Below are 20,695 nucleotides of genomic sequence, written 5' to 3' on the forward strand. Positions count from 1 at the left end.
AGGTATCGGGATTACTTTTCCCATGATTTAATTTAAAATCCCAAGAAATTGTTTCATTTTCTACGTAACAATTTCTTTAAAGCCATAAAGTATGAGAATAGAATAAATAAAATCAATTATGACGTCATAATTTAATTGTTCACCATCAAAAAGACACTCTGGAATCATTCACTAAATCTTGACTACTTCTATAAATTTGATTTAAAAAATGTTTTTTCTGGGAAAGTATTTTTTAAAAGTTACTGGTAGATACATCAAATGGTACATCTGGATGGAGTGGACTGTTACATAATGTAATTGAACATTCAGGCTAGGAGCTTATGACAATTTAATGCTTCTATAAACAATAACTTAAGAGGCACTCTCAGATGTAGTGATTTTTTCAAGGAAAATTACAAATATTTCCACGAAAAAAAATTTTTTTTAGTTAAAAGGAAATACGTAACTGCATGGTACATGTATACCCTCTATTTATTTAATTTTTAAGCTTGCCCCATTAAGCAAAGTGTAACAGAATGTTCATGTGTTGATTTTCTGCATGACAAACAAAACCTCTGAGCATGCAGTCGATCGAGTTAAAAGAAATCAACATCAGGGTTGACTAATCATTTTCAAGGACACTGTTTAAAATGAGCCTGATGATTCAATTGTAACACAGTAAACAACTGCTGTGACTTATTTTTATGTTACATAATGTAACAAAAAAAAATCTACAATTATAGTCTGAAATTCTGGATATAGCGGGATTTGAATAAAAAAAAAAAATCAAATTTCTTTTATCTGTTTATTAGCAATATTAGTTTTTTCTCCTCTAGCATTACATGGTAATAATTTTAAAAGCATATTTCTATTTACATGTGTTTATCTAATATTACAAACTAGAAATCAGCCATGGCAACATATTGAAATGCGTAGGAGTAAAAAACATTCACACAGAATTGATTTTCAGATTACGTCGAATTTTCGGTACCGTAATTATTCTATTAATTATAAATAGGTGTATACAGGGAATTTTCTTGGAAAAAGAGACCTGCTAGGGGTATTGTGTTTGAATATATTAATGTCTATAGCTATTTTTTCTTTTAAATTCTTCCATCAAATCTCTTTGCACTACCCAAATCAATCGTGAAGTAAGGCGAGATGTTTTTCGGCAACTACCAGGAGATGCCCTTGTACTAAGATCATTCGATACCCAATCAGAACATGTGTCACAGAGTGCTAAAAGTACATTGCCCTTCATTCATTATTCTCTAATGTGATTGGACGGTCATTAAATGCCGCTTCCTACAGCTTTGTCTTGTCATGGGTACACACTGAGAGGACTATATGTCGTTAATTACCTGCGTTAACGAGCACCATGGCTTGTAGTAGAAGAAGCTCATCTTTGTGGAGATGGTTTTGCATCATCTGTTCAGAAACCGCTGCCACTTGTTCAAAGATCTCGGTCATTTCTACAGTACTCCAGGAGGACCTGTTCAACACAATCATAAAAATTTATTGATCTGTATTTTTTTTTTTTTTCAATCATTTCAAAAGGATATTTTCAGAGGAATCTTGAAGAAAATTTCATCTTTTCATTTTTTTTGTTTAAATTGACTTTTTAAAAAACTCATTTTTGAAAAAAAAAAAGGGCAAAATTATGTCGATCATTATATTGATTTGAATAGAGTTAAGTAAAACAAGTGTTCAGGTATTCAATTAGGTGGAAAAAACCCCCACAAAAGCTGTTGACAACAGGTAAGTCAGGTGCATGAAGATGAAAATATCATTTAAGGTTGTCAGGTACGTTACTATATAAATTTATATAACTAGCATTGTACTTTCTCCAGAAAATATACAGCTATTCACAGTCTATACATTTGTTTTTAAATCACCGGTAATATAATCTCAAACTCTGACACTTTGTGAGAGAGAGAGAGAGAGAGAGAGATTGATTGATTACCTGTCTAAAACAAGGTCAGGGGCGAATGCTAGGCTTTTGCCTCCATGTTCAATAGACCTGAATGCGCAGTTTAAAAGTAGGAGCTCCATCCAGCAACACTCGATCAAGTGGACTTGATCACTAAGAGAGAGATCTGTGTAACCTGCAAAGATATAGTTATATATAATGTTTACATCAGTAAATATTTATTCTTTGAATTAATCATAAAGCTGCTGATCAATTAAGAGAAAAAACATTGCATCAAGCTCATATCTTTCTAAAGGTGAATAGGTCATACTGATGAGGTCAAAACGACCATCTGAAGAGCATACTGTTTGCTGATGATTTATCAATATACAGTCAAACTTTGTTATCTCGAACTAGATGGGACTGTTTAAAAAGAGATATCCAAGTATTCTAGATATCGAGAGTATAAAAAAACTTTTAAAAAATAAGTAGTTGGGACTAACAAATCACTTGGACATATTACCCATTGTATTCAAGATATCAGTGTTCGAGATATCGAAGTTCATCTGTAATATGTACTGCTATACCTATAAACACGGTATAATGGGTTACTTAGGTGTTATATATATCTGAGTGTGTGTGTGTGGTTAAAAATGAAATGCATAAGAAAAATTTGTCAAAGTCTGCTGGTATTTAAGTTTGTTGGTAAATCTTCTAATATTAGCCCATTGGGCTTGAACACAAAATTTGGTCATGTAACGTACCAACTAAGTTTATACATTATTTTATAAACTTGTATACCAGCTAGTTTAAAATTCATTTTAGCAAAAGGACAATTATTAATAGGCATATATTAATTACCTATATAAAGTTGCAGCAAATGCTGCAATACATACATTTATTTAACTAGTAAGATTATACCTAATGTCAATCAAAGCTTAATGTACCAAAGAGAACAGGTAATAGAGAAAAGGCTAAACCTTGAAAACCTTTTTAAATTCAAATTTCCTCTCCACTATCCCTTTTATTCACCTTTGTAGATTAGAATCTTTTACTCTTTCATACTGACTTAAACAATATCATCTGGAGTCCTTTTCCATGTTTTCAGATCAAAATCTAACCTTCATTCAAAATACCAAATCATGTCGGAGAGAGATAAAATGTAGAAAGGAAATAGTGACATAACTAGCATTTTAACTGTGCAAGGTTTTGTCGATTGAGGTATTTTCACTGCATCATGGGCCTGCTTGCACAACACCAATAACTGCACATGCTGCGCCATCTTATGCAATTAACTCACAAATTAGATATTCCCAAACGTACCCTATATAGTCCTGTGCTAAATGGACTACAATCGGAATGGTTTGAATTTCCTTGGTGTTTTGATAACTGAGGAGATATAATCAATGGAAACTGTGTCAATTTGACCCCAATAATTTGTACTTGTTACGCAACAGTATCTTATTTAATTTTCTTCTCCACAAATCTCAATTACGCTTTTAACATTTTATGATTCCTTTCACGGCATCATGATCACGTAGAAGATATCATCTATCAGACTGGGCAGGAGAACCTTCTTTTTTTTTAACAAAGAAAAAGAATTTTTTTTTTTTTTTTTAAATGCTAGAGTAATGCCCAATTGGACACACTTCTCATGCTTACTTTCCCCGTTTTAAGAAGTTATGTAACATGCCCTGACCCTCCCCTTTTTTGAAGTGATGTTTTGGTGATATCTGGTGATATCTGGCATATCACAATGTCGATCAGCAGTGAGACACAGCAGTCTTCTTCGAACAACACTAAGACAGGCACACGGCTCTTGATGCAATTACCCTTTACAGAGATTTCTTTTCACAAAACCAGACACCTCGTGTTCTAAATGCATATTTTGACCGCATTTCAACGACTGATGGATACATAAAAGCTTGGGGTCCTAACCCACCTTCTAAACCTGTAACAAATGAATTTTCCATCAAATTGTCAATTTTCAAGTTCAGTTAGGCATTCCTTTTGTGGCTTTAAATTTGATGAAAGAGCTAGATAGCAGCTATAGCTAAATAATAGGGATACATTTAGCCTTCAACGTGAAATTGTTACCATCTTCGCAGATTTCAAATGAATTTCAAAATAAAACTTAATAAGTGCAATTATCATAACCTAACTAGTATTTTACTATCATGAATATCCCCCCCCCCCCCCCCCCCCCCAATGCATATATGTGCATTATTCATAAAAATATTAGAATTAATAAAATTTAATATTAATTGCTCACATTCATGTACACTATCATTACAGTAGAAGAATATGATATAATAGAGTTACTTGTAACTCATCTAGCCCTCTTTCATTCAGGAAAAACAAGTTTGCATGAGTTTGACTGAGTTTCAAGTATACCCAACATTATTATTGACAATAATTTTTTCAAAAAGTCATTTTCCTAAATCATTCTTCAACTTCTCTCACAATGCAACACACAGTCAATGTGTCTATATAATTGCATGTAAGTACCTCCACCCCTTTTAAAGGGTCATGAATCATTCATAACAAAATTCTGTTACTTAGCATTATCAGCTTTCAATCATGACAATTTCCTTATTTAACCCTTAGGCTAAAAAAAAAAAATAAATGTATGAAGCCGATGGTTTTCTTATTTTTCTTTTTTGTGTTCTTAAAATCTGTTCCCATAGAATAATGACTTCACTTATAAAATTTACATGAATGCATGCAATCACATTTGAAGTTTTGAGATAAAAGATCATAAAATCACCATGTTTCATCATGCTTTTACACACAAACATTTATCTTCTTGAAAATTTTATTGGACCTAAAACTGAGGTTTAACCTATTTACTTGAAGGATATTTTCACCTGTGTAATTGGAAAACAAATATAAAATCACACTGAGCGTATGTTAATGTTAATGTTTAGAACTGCAGTTCGTTATTCAAATATACACAAATATACACATTTAATACCTACAATATATCAAAACCCCCCATTTTTAAAAAAAATTACTAATAATTAAGTAATAATTGACCTACAATTTTGCAATAATATATGCCTTTTCATATTTTTCTTCATCTAAGGCAACAAATTCAGAAACAAATTCATTACTTTTCTACACAATACCCTAGTGCAAATATACTAAAACCTATGACATATTAAAAATTACAGCATACTGTACATATATATTCTTCAATATATCATAAGCAACATGACTCATCCCCCCCCCCCCCCAAAATGTCCCATTTACCTATATAGGCAGCATTAATGGTAAGTGGGGCATTTAAATAGCTATTCCCTATACCCAAGATCATACTTTAATTCAGGATTGAAGGACAATATGAATTGCATTTTCAAAATTATACTTGTCATTGACAATAATATGTTTCTATTAATACTGACACAAATTAAAATAAATTAATAAAGCCCAGAGTGAACATTAGGAATTTCTACTGAACAAAAATAAATCTTTTAATGACCAAAGGATCCAGTTTCATACATGTAAGAATTTAGGGCATATAACCCATATTTAAGTATATTTTGGACAGGTTGTTTTTTTATTGCTGTGGGATATCCTGTTCAGAATTTGTGGATGTAAATGTCATTAAAAGCATATTATATTGTGACCCGATATTGCATCATAAGTGAATAACTTCCTAGAACTTGTTAATTAGTGAATCTGTTCATAATTACGGTACAAAACTTTGATGTTTCTGACCTGTATTTCAATTATAAAACTATAAAAAGTTTTAGAACAGCTATGTGCTGCATACGTAGACTTTCAATTTTTTTTACCCTGTAAGAATTCATCAAAGAAGTTCAAACATTTTCAATAATGCACATGGTCTCTCCCCAAAATAGGGATATAAAAACATCAATGTGTAGCCTTGGTCAGCATTGAAAATGCATTTTTTGATCCAGCTGATGAAATTCACTTTCTTAACCCTCAGTCCATCAAAGAACTTCAAATACTATTGATGATGAATTATTAGGTTTCTTGCATAAAAGGACAAAACAATGTCATGCATGGTTCTTAATCGGCTTTTGTTGCCTAAAGAACGTTTGGCTCACCTGGGACATTTTTGGCCCAGTTGATGAGGTGGACTAGCTCCCTCTCGGCCAGTTTGACCAGAGAGTTCAGGAGGTGGACCTTTGTGGGTGGCTGCCCATGGTTGTGGTGGCTCTCCAGCACGGGCAGCGCCGCCTTGTTTAGGGCCTGGAGGATAGTAACTGTCTGAGACTTCCTGGCCGACTTCAAATAGAGGCAAAGGTCAAAAAGGTTAAAAAAAAAACCCACAGGCTCCAAAAAAAAAGAAGACACAATTTAAGATGAAACTGTGCCATAAAGTCAACTGGTTAAAATGTTGACTGCAAGGTCAATAAGAGGTGAACAATTGACAGATAATCTGCCTTTCAGTTAATTACCATTTCAGTCACATTTCACTTGACTAAATGACACTTGCAGTTTCAAACCGTGTGAAATTTTATACACATGCAATGTACAACAGCAACTTTAAAACTACTATTCTGCAATGCTAATTTTCTCTACAATGCTCTTTAAATATAAAAAAATCTTTACTTTATTTTGTCTTTGGAAAAAAATCAAATCAGTGAGAATCTTTAAGTTTCATATTTATAACTCTTTAATCATTAATTCTTGTATGACAGAAATTTACAAGAACGATCGATCTGTAAAGAAGCTAATTTTTTTTAAGACGATACCTGCATGCATGTGTATATAATTTTAGTAATATAGGCTAGGCACTTACATTCTCAAACAAATATGAATGATAGCTAGGAAGTTTCATATACAAAAAATATCAAAGACAGAGAGGCCTACCTTTGCTGGGTTGGGGCTGCCACTCGTGGAATTAACGGTGTTGTCCGAGGAGTCAGCACGACTCCGTTTGGTGGCCGCTGGCTTGGACATAGAAATGCTACCTTTCCTTTCCTTCCTCTGGCTCCCTGTAAACAAAACAACATCTACGCTAACTTCTGATAAACTGCTTCCGGCAAACATTACTAAGAGTGCAAATCGATAGAACAATAAACGCTTCTATAATTATGCAACACAGTGAGTTGTTTTTTTTCCTTTAAAAGATGATTAGAAATTCTTTCAATATTATCTGCAAAGGATAAAAATAAAAGTCGTAAATTATCTATTCGAAAAAACTAGCAAAAAAAAATGAAAAATAAAGGAAGTACTGCCTTCCCAGGTAACAGTATGTAAACGTGCATGGCCGAAACAGAGTATATTATTTATTTATTCTTAGAAGACGACCGGAAACCAAAACAAACAATAAAACTTAAGAGGTCATTATCAATAAGACATTGCTGTATATTACTAACAGGCAATTATAATTAGGGAAGAAACATCAAAACTTTTAAAAAATACAAAGCCTTAGTTGTTTTGTTGGAGCTCTCTGAGTCTTACGTATATATCTCTCTCTTTGAAACTGTATAGTAACTCTGACACAGTTGCTCTGCTGAATTATAACAATCACTGCGGGGAGCAGAACCGAGGCAAAAAAAAATATGCAGACTAGCTGTGCACCCAAAAAACGTCTGATGACATTCATCACCCTGCGACTAAATTATATGCTCCGTGAATCCTTAATTATTCCGTACCTTGTAAACCCCTCCTCTTGACTCACTTTTTTTATTTTCCTGGTTAACAAAATTCTCACAGCTGTGTGCTCACTACTTCGTACTGAGGGAAGTGTTACTCAAAGTATAACGTATCAGCTCTGCTTATAAATTTAACTTAACCACATTGCTGTAACTATAAAAATCCCTATCAAGGATGCAGAGAAGGAGCAGAATGGGTACTTCCTACAGAATGACAATTTTCTACCATCATTTTCCTTTGACTGAATACACTCCAAAAAATATTATGTTTGCACTTTCGGTACTTTGAAGATGAAAAGTACAAATTGAAGTAGGTCTCTCTTATATTACAAGTATAAACTTATCAGAGTGTGAATAAAAAAGTTCAAAATGCTTTAAAATATCTTTAGAATTTGCAGCATATGAAGTACAAAATCTGCATTTTTCTGATATATAATGAGGATGACTCTTAAATAGAGATCTATTTACAAAAGTTTGTCCTTGCGTGATTATTATCATTTATAAGTTCTAGCTTTCTCTGAAGAAGCTCATGACAAAGAAGTTTAATATTGTCAAAGCTATCTTCAGCATGTTTGATATCTGAGCCATCAAGTATCTGCATATTGATGCAACAAGTAGAATTTATCAACACTATGGCTGATATCAGAATTTACACATTAATCAATATATACAGATTTATCATTATGAGATTATAGGAGATATTCTGATTATGATCAGGATTTTTTACGTAAAAGAGAAAACAAAAAAAACCCCCAAAATGGCAATAATATATATATATAAATATAAACAATTCTGTAGCAGGAACATTTAGCAATTAATATTCTAGTATTACAGTGAAAAAATATATCCTTACCATATAATCATGCATGTCAGATAATTTTTAAGAAATTTTAGTTGACATTATAACGATAACTACCAGTTCAAGATTTTTGAGATGCGCAATGTAAAAGGATCGACCTAACTAACAAAATGAACCTGAATCTCCCGAGTATCCTGTGACCTTGACATTGACCTAATTGCTAGACACTATGAGACGCATTCACCGCCCACTTCATTCCTATAACATATCCAATTTTTGCTGATGCCTCTCACAGACAATAATTGAAAAGGTCATTAGACAGCCATTATGTGCAATCGATCGAACATTGAATGTATCTAAAATAAAAAATTTCCCTTTTAAAGAGAACTTAAATCGATAAAAAAGGCTTGGTTTTGTGACCTTGACATATCACTGAAAATCAATGATCTTATGAAGTTTTATGTATGTCTGTTTAAATATTGTAAAACTTGTTCCTTCTACCTGTATTGTGAGAAATAAATATTGATCAATTTAAGTAGCCTAAACCACATACATCAATCAGTAATTGGTTATAATTTTTATTTTGAATGATTTCGTACAACATAGAAATTAAAATTTATTTACTGACCTGCAGCTAAAATTGTACTACTTTAAGCAGAGAACACAATATAGAGCCTAGCTGTGTTTAAAAAATGTAGAACAATAAAGGAAAGATATATCAGTATTAGCCCTTGATAAATAAGAGGGTAATGGAAAACGTCAAGTCTAAATCTCTACTACGCAATGCACTTTCTATAGACTAATCAAACTGATTTGGTGTTTGAGAGGAGACAAATCCATTGATTTCGTAAAACGTCAAGTTCGGAGACAATCGGTGGCAGATGGTCTAGACTCGCTTTTATAGATTTAGAGCGTTTAATTAATGTTTTTCTGAGTATTTCTGTTCTTCTCATTCTGGCTGACCGCAGTATAAACAGACGACTTAATTTTTTTGGTCAATAAAAGAAACATATCACCCAAGAACAAGACAACCATCTAAGGAGGCGTCGAACTAATAAAACAATAAAACGTCGACTTCTGTATCAAAATACGGAAAAGTTTTTGAAAAAGACTCTCCAAAATATAATAATCTTGGTCTTTTTAATGCAGCTACTCCGAGTGTTCATTTGTTTTATCTGTCTATTGCTGTCTTGCTATTGCTTTTAGAGAGATGTAATATTCATGAACTTGCATGATGATAAATTTTATACTGGACAATTTTGAATCACTCTCGATCTGTCTCTCTTATGGTTGGAAATTATGAAATGATATACCAGTACAACTCAAAGCAACGATAAAAATGAAAAGATATGTGTAATCCATGTAAATGACATAAAATGGGCATATAATGTTAATTGATACCAAAAGAGGTGTCTATAAATATCAAAAAGCCATAAATAAAAGATATTAGATCAATATAATGAATTAAATGAAGTAGAAATCAAAGACTTTGACAAACTTTTCTTGGATGCTGAAAATTCCAATTAGAATAGGATCTCCATCAATTACATCAAGAGTAGAAAAAAATACTTAAATTAGGCCACATAAAATTAATATTTAGATTCTCATCCTGAATTGCAAAAAATATGGGGCGGGTGGGTGGATTTTATTTATTATTTTTTTTTAAAACACCTTTTTTACCGTTCTAGAAATAATCACTGCTCTATTTTTTTTTAATTGTTAATGCTAATATGATCGAGTAACCAAACCCAATTTTAATCTTTTAACTCCATTTTATTTTAACTTAACTGTTAATGCACGAAGACATTTGTATCCTTATAATAACGATCATGACTGGTATCACCCAAATGGTAAGTTTAGGCAGCCATTTTAAAATTTTTTGAATTTTTTGAATACCGAGCCTGATTTTTTTTTCCTGATTTTTTTTTTCAAAATAAAATAAAATGCATCCGGGCGGGCCAATTTCAGAGGGGCGGGCGGGGATGAGAATCTAAAAATTGATTTTATGTGGCCTTAGTCTAAAGTAATTAACTGTTTAATTATAGAGGCTGGCTGGTCAACAAATTGCCAATCAGATCGATCTACTTTGAATTCCTGTATATTCGTTTTTTTTCATGCGTCACAAAATTGCAAAAATAGGAAAAATGTATAGAATTTTTAATTTGCGTCAGTCATTTTTTTGTGATTTCAAAAGTTTCTTATAGAAAATGATACAGAATATAATTCATGCGAATTCAATAATTAATTGTGATTTAAAAGAGATCGCAAAAAAAAAAGCGAAAAAATAGACCATCACGAAAATTACCGTATATACGTTAATATAATCTAGGCCACAAGTTAAATATTTAGTGATCAGAAGAAAAAATCAAAATATTCAAGGATTAAAATAAATAGTGTTACAGTTAATAAATGTCTTCATACAGAGCTTCTTAATCAAAGGAGTGGTTTCAATATTACCGGAACATAGCCTAAAGATGGTAATGAAAATCCAACCCTCCATATAGAGAGCAATTTCATGGAACTCGGTACAAAAAAAAATATACATATAATTAATGGTACCTTTGTTCATTCCAACTTCATAGCACTTGCGTAATCTGCATGCCTGACAAGACTTCCGTCGGTGTTTGTCAATGGTGCAGGTATTGGTGGCCGGACACACGTAATCTACAGGCCCTGATGAAGAAGAAGAGGAAAAAAAGGAATGAATTGGGAGGGCCGAAAAAACTTGTAAATTAATAATGTAGAGCAGATCGACTACATGGTCTAGCTCCTCTCGTCTGGTTTACAAGTAGTTCCGAGATCTTACAATGAATATTTCATCAGACAAAGCAGTAGCAAAATTAAGCAGGTAAAAAAATATAAAGGCAGCTAGCAAATTCTTCAGTTAATTATAGCGCCACGCCGCTGATCATGAAATTGTTGACAGCAGTTTTGCCAATGAAATAATTATAATTAACAGCTGTTAACTTGATTCACATTAAAACACAAAAACCAAAATATGTATTGAAAATAAACAAGTTTTTCGAGTGCCTTGTAACTTATAATACAGTAAAAGTCGACTGAAAAACTGCACCCACAGTTCAAAAGAGTAAAGGTGGTGGGAGATGAATGCTTATGTGATTATGTAACTTAACCTTTCGCGTCGACATTTAACTGTCGAAAAATTTTTGAACCAGTAATCTTTGGTGCAATCCAAGTTCATGGAGTGAAAATGCATGTCTGGTCACAGAGTTAATGCCTTTATGACATGCAGCACAGCTAGTTTATATATCTTAATTCACATTGCATATTATGAAGAGTTCCATTTTAGTTTCAACATGTGCATCATCTGATCACTTCCCATTTTATCAGGGACGTATATACTAATTAACATATACGTCTACTCACATGATGTACATACTAGCGGTATACACAGTGAAAAAGTGAGCAAAATTTCTTTCCATTAAATTGTCTCAGTATTTCCTTACCCAATTATGAGCAGGTTACATCACCAAATGTATAATTCATAAATTTTATCAATATTTGAGGAAGAAATATATCAGTGGGGAATTATCACATAAATCAATATATCTCCTGTGGATATATAATCATTCCAATTGAACATGTGGAAGGAAATTTTTCATTTCAGGTTCTATAAATGCTCCACTCCTTTAAGGAATATTGCTACTTTAATTGAGAATTGAACTATATATGTATTCCAAATGGGAATCCAATGAAATAGGCCAGAAATGCATTCATCAAAACATAAATTTAAACCTACACATCAAACCTTGAAATGTTTTGCTGGGTCATTGACCTTATAACACTATCTTTTTAGGTCAGAAGTGTACTTTGCTTGTTTTAAGATTTCTCTTTATAAAAAAAAAATTTCATTATACTATCAAACATTCCTTATATATTAATAGCAAGAAATATATTTTTTTTAAAAACCCAGAAAAAAACAGGAATTTGAACAAGAATTAAAAAAAAACCCTGACAAATGTATATATATCTTGATATGGCGTATATATTTGTTTATTATGTGTCATTTTCTCTTCACACTTAACAGCTTAATCACTAAATGAAAAAAAAAAAAAAACAACGCAAAAAAGTCCATTCAGGCCTACCATACAATGATATGAATAAAAATGGTCTAATTAATTTTTTTTTTAACTTGACTGTTTAAATAATTTTTAAAAATAATTCTTCATAGTACAGACTTACGTGTCTATGGAAAATATACCTCCGAATCAATGTAAACAGTGAATATAAATTCTTCAACACGACGAACAGGAAATGCAGACCTTATGCATGCAGAGAGATATAAACAAACAGTTTAAAACTTCACTTCCTCTGGCTATTCACGCTGGAGATCGCGACACATCGGATAGGGAGATGGAGAGAGAGATCAACCTGATTGAAAGAGTTCCAGTTTGACCTGTCTTCGAAATATGTCACAGTGCACAAGGGGGCCCGGTGCAATTTGTAAGGAATCAATAGCTGGAGTTTATAGTTTTGCCGGCCGGTGTGCCTTACATTATACACTCTGCATGCCACATCAATTACACAACGCACTGCCCTATATATTTTACGCAGTGATATAGCCCATATCCTTTTAGATTATCATAAAAGCCTTTGGATTACAATAAAAGCCCTCACACTCTAACAACTAGAATTCCATTACTTAGGGGGAATATAATAGTGAAGGAAGACTTTTTTTTTCTGCTAAACTAGATATATCACCGGTTGTCCCAATTGACCTAGATTATAAATATATTGCCCAATCAAAATCCTGTGGCTAAAAATGGAATGATCTATAAAATCACTCATTGATATATCATGGTCTTTTTACTTATCTCTTAATGGGACCTGTCTGCTAAAGGATATTGTCGACTCATCATACTCAACACAGATATAAAGTATGTAAAAGTTTTTGGATTTTTTTTTTTTTTAAATAAATTGCTTGTTGCTACAGGCTTACATTTTAATGATGATGAAATCCATCTTTTTCCATTGACATCAAAGAAAACAAAATGCGTGAAGAGAAAAAAAAATGCTCTTCATTTCAGAAATATCTAAATGTCTTTGTTCCATTAAATTTCCATCTTGAAATTGTAATGGTTTTTTTTTTACAATTGTCTTATTGATAGCTAGTGGCCTATATATGTCAACTTTGCCAGGGACTTCCGATTGCATTTTCTGCAATTACAGCTAGATCAAATACTGAAAGAGTGGGCAGGTGGTTGGGGGTGGGGGGTGGGGGTTGGAGTTGACCACTATAGGTGATACCAATCCTCTGTGCACACTTTTTTGGGTACGTTATAGGATCCCTAAAAAATAACCCTCCCTCCCCCCCCCCCCCCCCCCCACCCCAAAAAAAAGTATTACCATCCAACAGAAAACAGAAGCAATCAAATCAATTTAAAACAAAGGGCATTGCCCTTAATGTACACATGCAGACATCTTGAAAGAAAATGACAATAAGAAAAAAAATGAGGTCATGATAGGCCTGCATGAATGTTTAAATCTCAACAACAGAATAATTGAATGTCTGCAGGAGTTCAGAAAATTTTGTCAGAATAATTTAAGACATAAAAAAATCTGATAACAGCAAAACAACAAGGTAATACGCAAGGCATTCAAGGATGAATAATTGGAGTAAAAAACACAAGAAGCTTTGTACAATGATCAAACAATCTAGACAGAGCGTTATTATTTTTGGAAACAAAAACAATTATCATGTGTAAAGCGGGGTTAATTGATGTATGAGGTTCATGATATTGCTTAATATTCACTCTTACAATAGTCTTCTTTTTTCAAATTGGGAGTTGTTCGGGGTTTTTTTTGGGGGGGGGGGGGGGGGGGAATGAAAATACTTTGAGTGCGGTATTAATTAGCATCCAAAGCCTGGGCTTGCTCCAAGCCTTTTGAGGGAAGGTGAAGGACAAAGCTATTTAAGTATCAAATTTACATTGCAGATTTTTTTTTTCATAAAAGTACACCCCAATGACAAGGGCATGGCAATTTGTCTGGAACAGCAAGACTTCAACAGAGAGAGAGAGAGAGAGTGGGAAAATGCCTTGAATTATGTAACAGAATAATTTGCAAATACCTTGAGTACACCTTCGTATAACTATTAGTTGACAATATCCTTTGTTGTCGTAATGCAGAATCTTATTTTCATTCTCAATTTTTGCTGTGACAAGCGGTACTTTGAATTTTTTCTTTGATTTTATAAAATTCATATTAAACTAGAACTGTCCTAATGGGACTAATACCCCCGCTAGGCTAATTTCAAATGGGACAAATAATTGAATTGAATAATAATTAAGGTTTGGAACACATACAAAAAAAAATTCTAGAAATGTAAAAAAAAAAATAGTTAACAAAGAAAAATTAAAATCAAAATTGTCAGAATTTCACTGTAAATACATATCTATAACAGTAATACATTTACAAATGTATGTATTTGATGATATATTTTTTTAATTTAATTGATTTAAAGAAAAACCAACAAAATGACAATAACCCCTCCCTTTGCAGTGAATAGAAATACCGGTAGCCAAGCAATGCTCTTCTGTTGATAAAACTTTCAATATCTTTCTAATAAGAGTCTTGACAGATGCAATTAGTTGTTTCAAATTTTCCTCACTTTCTCCTATGGCACAATTGAACTCCAAATCAGAAAATTGATCCCATAGGACTATGATTTTCTTTGATGAGCTTGTTAAATTTAATAAACTCCCAAAACATTACCATAATTACCATACTATGTAAAAATATGTAAAAAAGAAAATTTAATATTACAAACAATTTTAAAATTGCCAAAACACTTCAATCATATCAGTAATTTTGAATTTCATTTAAATTAATGCCCAATAGGGTCACTTCATCAAATTACTTGACAAATAAATTTAAACAACCTCTAAAAATAGTTTAACTTCTTTATTAATAATTATATTATTTATTTCCTTATAATGATAGACCTTTTGGTTTACATGAAACAGTTTTAAAATAGCCCCAAAACCATCACCCATTTTACAGATTATCAATTTCCCCTTAACACATGCTCCATCTGAACCATGGCTCAGATAATGGCTCCCTTGGGACAAATGAATTCAGCCACACTTGTCTTTGATGTTCTCATTAGCTCCTAAGAATTTATCATTGACAAACAAAAACTTTGCATTGTCAGTTGATAGAATACTTATAAAAAATAATTTTTTTTATTATAATTAAGACATAAAGACAAAAAACTCCATCTGGATGTATTTATATAAATACATTTTAGAGTGTTTTCTATTAATTAATTAATAAAATCTGTAAGGATTACCTCCCTTACTTTTCAACATTTGTGTACAATATATAGAATAAGGAAAATGAAAACTGTCATAAAATCATTAAATCTTGTCTGATCTTAAAAAAAATTGCAGGTGCACATCTTCAGATGGTGTTCAACATATGTACAAATTTTCAAACTGTTCCATGCAGTAATAAAAAATTCTATAGGGGGGACAATGTTGCGTCTACAGACAGACGGACAGACGGACAGACAGACAGACAGACAGACGGACAGGGTGAAACCAATATACCCCCCTAAACTTCGTTTGCGGGGGTATAAATAGGTAACATGAGTCCGCGTCTTACCCTGAATGCTTCTTTTGAAGAAGGCTTTGCACCCCTCACATGACCACACCCCATAGTGAAACCCTGATGCGTTGTCACTGCAAACCTGGCACAGTTTATTTGGTCCATGAGCTGAAAAGATGAAACATTTGTATACCATTCAGTACAATGAAGAAACAAGCAATTTATATCAGCACGTGTATTTGTTGCTATAGATTCGATGATCAGAGACCTGCGTAAGCCCATATTCAGTTGTTTAGCGATAATATAGAGTAATTGGTAGGTGTAACGATACAAATGTAGAAAGAATGATGATTGGAAGGTGTCAGACATTATGGTCCATGGAGAAATCATGTCTGCTGAAGCCCACATAAAAATGAATCAATTGTCGAGGGTCTAAAACCGAGTTTTGCAGACATATATAAAGAGAGAAAGATGAGGAAAATTAATAAATTGGGAGTCTTTAACTTAGATAGCATGTTATTGTTTTGTTTTTTTATGAAGAAGATGTCAAGCATCTCTCTCAAAGGATTGTCTAAGATATTCTTTCTTGTTTTTGTAAATTGAAGTTTTCACACTTCATAAATCAGCTTCTGTTATTATAATATGTTATTTGCACTAGAAGAACATGGTTTCTTTTATCAAAATGAGCTTTAAAAGTATGAGAATGGATTCTAAAAATATGAATGCATGAAATGAAAACCAGAAAAATGTCACGATTTACTAAATGCAAGTATGTAAAAGTATGTATACCCAATGTAGTGTGCCCACAAATAACTATGCACAGCTTAATTTGAGATAGAAATCTTTGCTTTTTTTTTCTTAAAAAAAAAAATCACAAACAAGAAGAATAGCTTGTACCTGAAACTGCACCATGCTTCAGTTTTCTGCCATCGGCAAATGATAGGGAGGGGTCGAGTAGGGGTAGGATCCGCCCATCATGGTCCCGAAACTCCAGGGTAGTGGAGGAGGGAACCTGATTATGCATCATGTAGGGCATGGATAAAAAGCTTCCCTGGGGCACCATTCCAGGGGAGTGGTGGGAACCATGGCTCTCCTCCTTGGGAACCAGTTTCTCAATAGACTCTCTAGAAAAAAAGTAAGGAAAATTAATTAAATATCATTACTTAAGTCTAGCAGCTGGCCTGTAACTGATTGACTGAGTCTGGTTTTTTAACCATCTCTCTCTCTTTCTCTCTTTTTCTCTCTCTCTCTGATTCATTCTTTCTTTCTCCCTCTCCTCTATTTATTAAACCCAAAGTCATATTTTGTGTGTCAATTTAGAACTAAAATGTGTCTTCGATCAAAAGGGCATGTTTCTTGTCCTTTAACTTTATTAAAATATAGATACATTGTGCAAGATTTATTGGCTTTTGTGAGGGGAAGGGAGATTAGGAGTAAAAAAAAAAACTTGAAATCTAGGGCAACACAGTTATACCCTACCTACATGTCTAAGTCCATACATTAATGGCCAATTAAAACAACCTTGCACAAACTGTTTTTGCAATAAAACTAGATTAATTCCCCCTCCCCCACTGTATTGCTTACATGTTCATAAGCTAGATCCCTGAGCCTTGATACATCTAGCTCTTTTATAATTACGGTAGTCATAAACTAATAAAAAAAAACCCAGTGTCAAAACCCTTCAGACAAGCCAATCGTTTCAAACACAACCCTGCAACAACTGGCCTTTGTGTTCGTAATTGATAGAAAAATTTGAGCCATATTTCTTAATGTGTTGCCATGGCGATGGTGATTACAGCGATGGGGTCATTCAGTCAGTGGCTTCAGGAAAGAGCATGTGTAGCATGCAAATTCTGTAAAATTCCTTTTCTCCACAGCTAGGGTCAAGCTGACCTTTCGTGAGAAAATTTTGGCCAATGAAAAGAAGATTATCCCCCTGATATTGCAGCTTCTTCTCTTTTCTACTCCTTTGCCCTTTGAGGTGATTTCAAATAAACTGTTGTTATAAATATTCACTGATTTCCAATCAAAGTGACACTTAACGACCCTTCACACAAATAGATTTTCTGGCTCTTATGTAAATATGTTTTGACATGAATAAATTTTATTGATTCTCTTCAGGAATTGAATGTTCCCATTACTTCAATGCAATGAATTGTGCATGCACTAAAGCGACCTCATTTTATAAAAAAAATGGGGGTGGGGATTAATTAAATTTTACAGCACTCTCCTTCGATAAAATGATTTGAAATTTACATAGTACCATCCTTTCCACCAAAGTTAGGGTTTGCTCTTTTTCTGTCTTTTCAAGAGAGATATTCTAATTTTTTTTATTTTTTCATTTAAATATAATCATATATTATTATATCACAATTTGTGATACAACTCTCAAGAAAAGAAAATCCATAAAAGAAATATCACTTAAAATTACAATTTATTGAGATTTAATCTTTCAGAATTTACACAAACATGTTCCTTGGAACATTTTCAAAATTTAAAAGAGAGAAGAGTCTCTGAGAACTCTCTGTTCAATTCCTCTATATCTTCTTTTTTCTGCCCCCCCCCCTTCCCCCTCTCTTTCTCTCCAATATTACTTAAAATTAAATTAGTTGCAGATAGATTAGACTTGTGAAAAACATGTCCAACAAACAGTAATGAATAAAAAAGATCGTATTTCCTTTCCTCATTTCCATCTTTATCTTTTTATTAACCAACAAAATAGTTAATAGATTTTAGATTGAAAGTCATCACCACTCCCCTCCACCCCCCCCCCTTCCCATTTAAAAATGGCCTAATTCATTATTTAAAGTACATCATGAATTATTAATACTTTTTATTAAAATAAAATTTTAATCCTTCAATGACAAGTTTAACCATCCTTTTCCACGTGTTCAAATTCTACTTATATTTAGATCCAATTGTTTTTGGATCCGCGCCTGGAAGTACCAATACCCCGGGTTAGTCCTGACTTCTAACACAGCTGAGACACATACCCCGACATACTCTCCGTTTCGTCCCCCGTCGCCGACGCCGCCGCCGAGGACTCTCTCAGAATTCTACAGACCGTGCCTCCTGGATCAGACAAGCCCTGAATCACGGTTAGAGCATCCTCGAACTGCTGGTCGTGATATTTTGCTTCCATAACACATCCATACAAAGAGAGACGACAGGCACACACAATTGTAAAATATCCCTGAGAAAATACATTGGTGAGCTGTGGTGTGATTACATGGATTAAAAACAAAGGACGAAATGTTGTCTCTTTTTGTTGGTCACTCCAACGTCGATCACAACGGTCAAGAGGGGATAGCTGTAGTTTCCTCCCAGAGCCCTACCCTGCCCATAATTCACTCATTTGGTCATCTAATGCTGAATCGATACACAGCCACTTTGCTGACCGCTGGCTAGCCGGCCGCATGACCTCAATAGCACATGTGCACTTTTCGACCGCCGTTGGTCAAACACCACACACAGTGGCCTTCGTGTAAAGGCCGGGGATTTAAATGGCCGTCTCGCCATTGCGAGGTTAAATAAAAAATCTCGTCTGCTATACAAAGGTGGACATGTACTACATGCTACTTAATCTTTTAGTGTGATGAAAACTATTAAATGAAAACGGATAATCAGTAATAAAATTATTGTGTTTTTTTTTCATTTCAGAGATAGACAGTATTATCATGACTCAACATATTTCATATCGGCTTCACGTATTACATGTATAATTGGGACTGACCCCAGATCTAAGAGTTTTTGTTTGTATGTTTTTTTTGGGGGGTGGGGGTGGGGGTGGGGGATGGGGGGTCTGGCAACAAAATGGTAACGAGAGAACCCCTCCTTTTTTATGCAGTTCCTGTAAAATGCGCATTTTTTTCAGGCAAAATTAGTATGCTGTAAACCAAGCAATACATTCTGTTCTGTTGTGATAATTCTCCATACATTCTGCGTATATAGGTGACTTATTGGTCTTACTCAGATACACGTGAATGTTTTAACAAGTTATATACAAGAATAGTCATTCTCTACACGGTTTTGCACGTGTATAAGAACGTTATACATTGTAAAGCAGGAAGCTAATATTTTTCACACGCCAATCAGTGACGCACTTTATAACGATCTTGTTTTGAGAACATTGTATAATTATTTCATTAAGATCAATAAATGCTTATTTCATGTAAATATTTTTTTTATTCCACTAGATTTTTTTTAATTTAATTAAATGGGTTCATTAGATACAGCTGTGTATACATGTACAAATACATTTGGATTAAAAAATATGATACGACAATCAAAAAAAAAAACTACCTGTGGTATTGATATCAATCTTTTTAAATTTTAAAATCCTTGGATTCACATTTAATTAAGTTGCCGTAATTTATAAGTTATGCATTTTCATCGCTAAAACCATCAACCCTTTATCTGGTAATGAAAGAGCGATAACTTCTTTACAAAATAGAAACCTCAAATTCAATTAGAGTTACCTTTCCTGTCATTTGAGATAACTCTCTCTCTCTCTCTCTCTCTCTCTCTCTCTCTCTCTCTCTCTCTCTCTCTCTCTCTCTCTCTCATATGCATGACTTTCAAAAGCATGATCACATGTTTATGTAAAGAAACAACTGTTATAAAAAATCTCCGACAGGTCTACAAGCCTACTCAAATTGTAATTATGTAAAATGATATTCATTTGTTCAATTATTGCTGAAACACTGGTTTATCTCTTGAAGACTTTCTTATTAAAATCAACGCAGAAAGAAAAATAAGTTTCCAACTGGCAAAAAATTACCGTACAGGAAAATGAATGTCAACGTGTAA

General features: G+C 33.3%; 1 protein-coding gene across 4 annotated transcripts in view; it reads right to left on the reverse strand.

The window, feature by feature from the left end:
- LOC105326453 (estrogen receptor beta) overlaps positions 1-20,695 on the reverse strand; it is a 45,815-nt gene that overhangs the window by 3,819 nt on the left and 21,301 nt on the right. For all 4 annotated transcript variants that reach the window (XM_066086916.1, XM_011426503.4, XM_066086917.1 and 1 more), the window contains 7 exons: positions 16,784-17,010; positions 15,944-16,054; positions 10,877-10,990; positions 6,731-6,855; positions 5,962-6,142; positions 1,943-2,084; positions 1,341-1,471 (listed from right to left, as the gene is read on the reverse strand). In XM_066086916.1, coding sequence (XP_065942988.1) covers positions 1,341-1,471; positions 1,943-2,084; positions 5,962-6,142; positions 6,731-6,855; positions 10,877-10,990; positions 15,944-16,054; positions 16,784-17,010 — 1,031 coding nt within the window. The remainder of the gene's footprint in view (positions 1-1,340; positions 1,472-1,942; positions 2,085-5,961; positions 6,143-6,730; positions 6,856-10,876; positions 10,991-15,943; positions 16,055-16,783; positions 17,011-20,695) is intronic.

This window comes from Magallana gigas, chromosome 6 (genome assembly GCF_963853765.1).
Source record: "Magallana gigas chromosome 6, xbMagGiga1.1, whole genome shotgun sequence".
In the NCBI taxonomy this organism is placed as follows: Eukaryota; Metazoa; Mollusca; class Bivalvia; order Ostreida; family Ostreidae; genus Magallana; species Magallana gigas.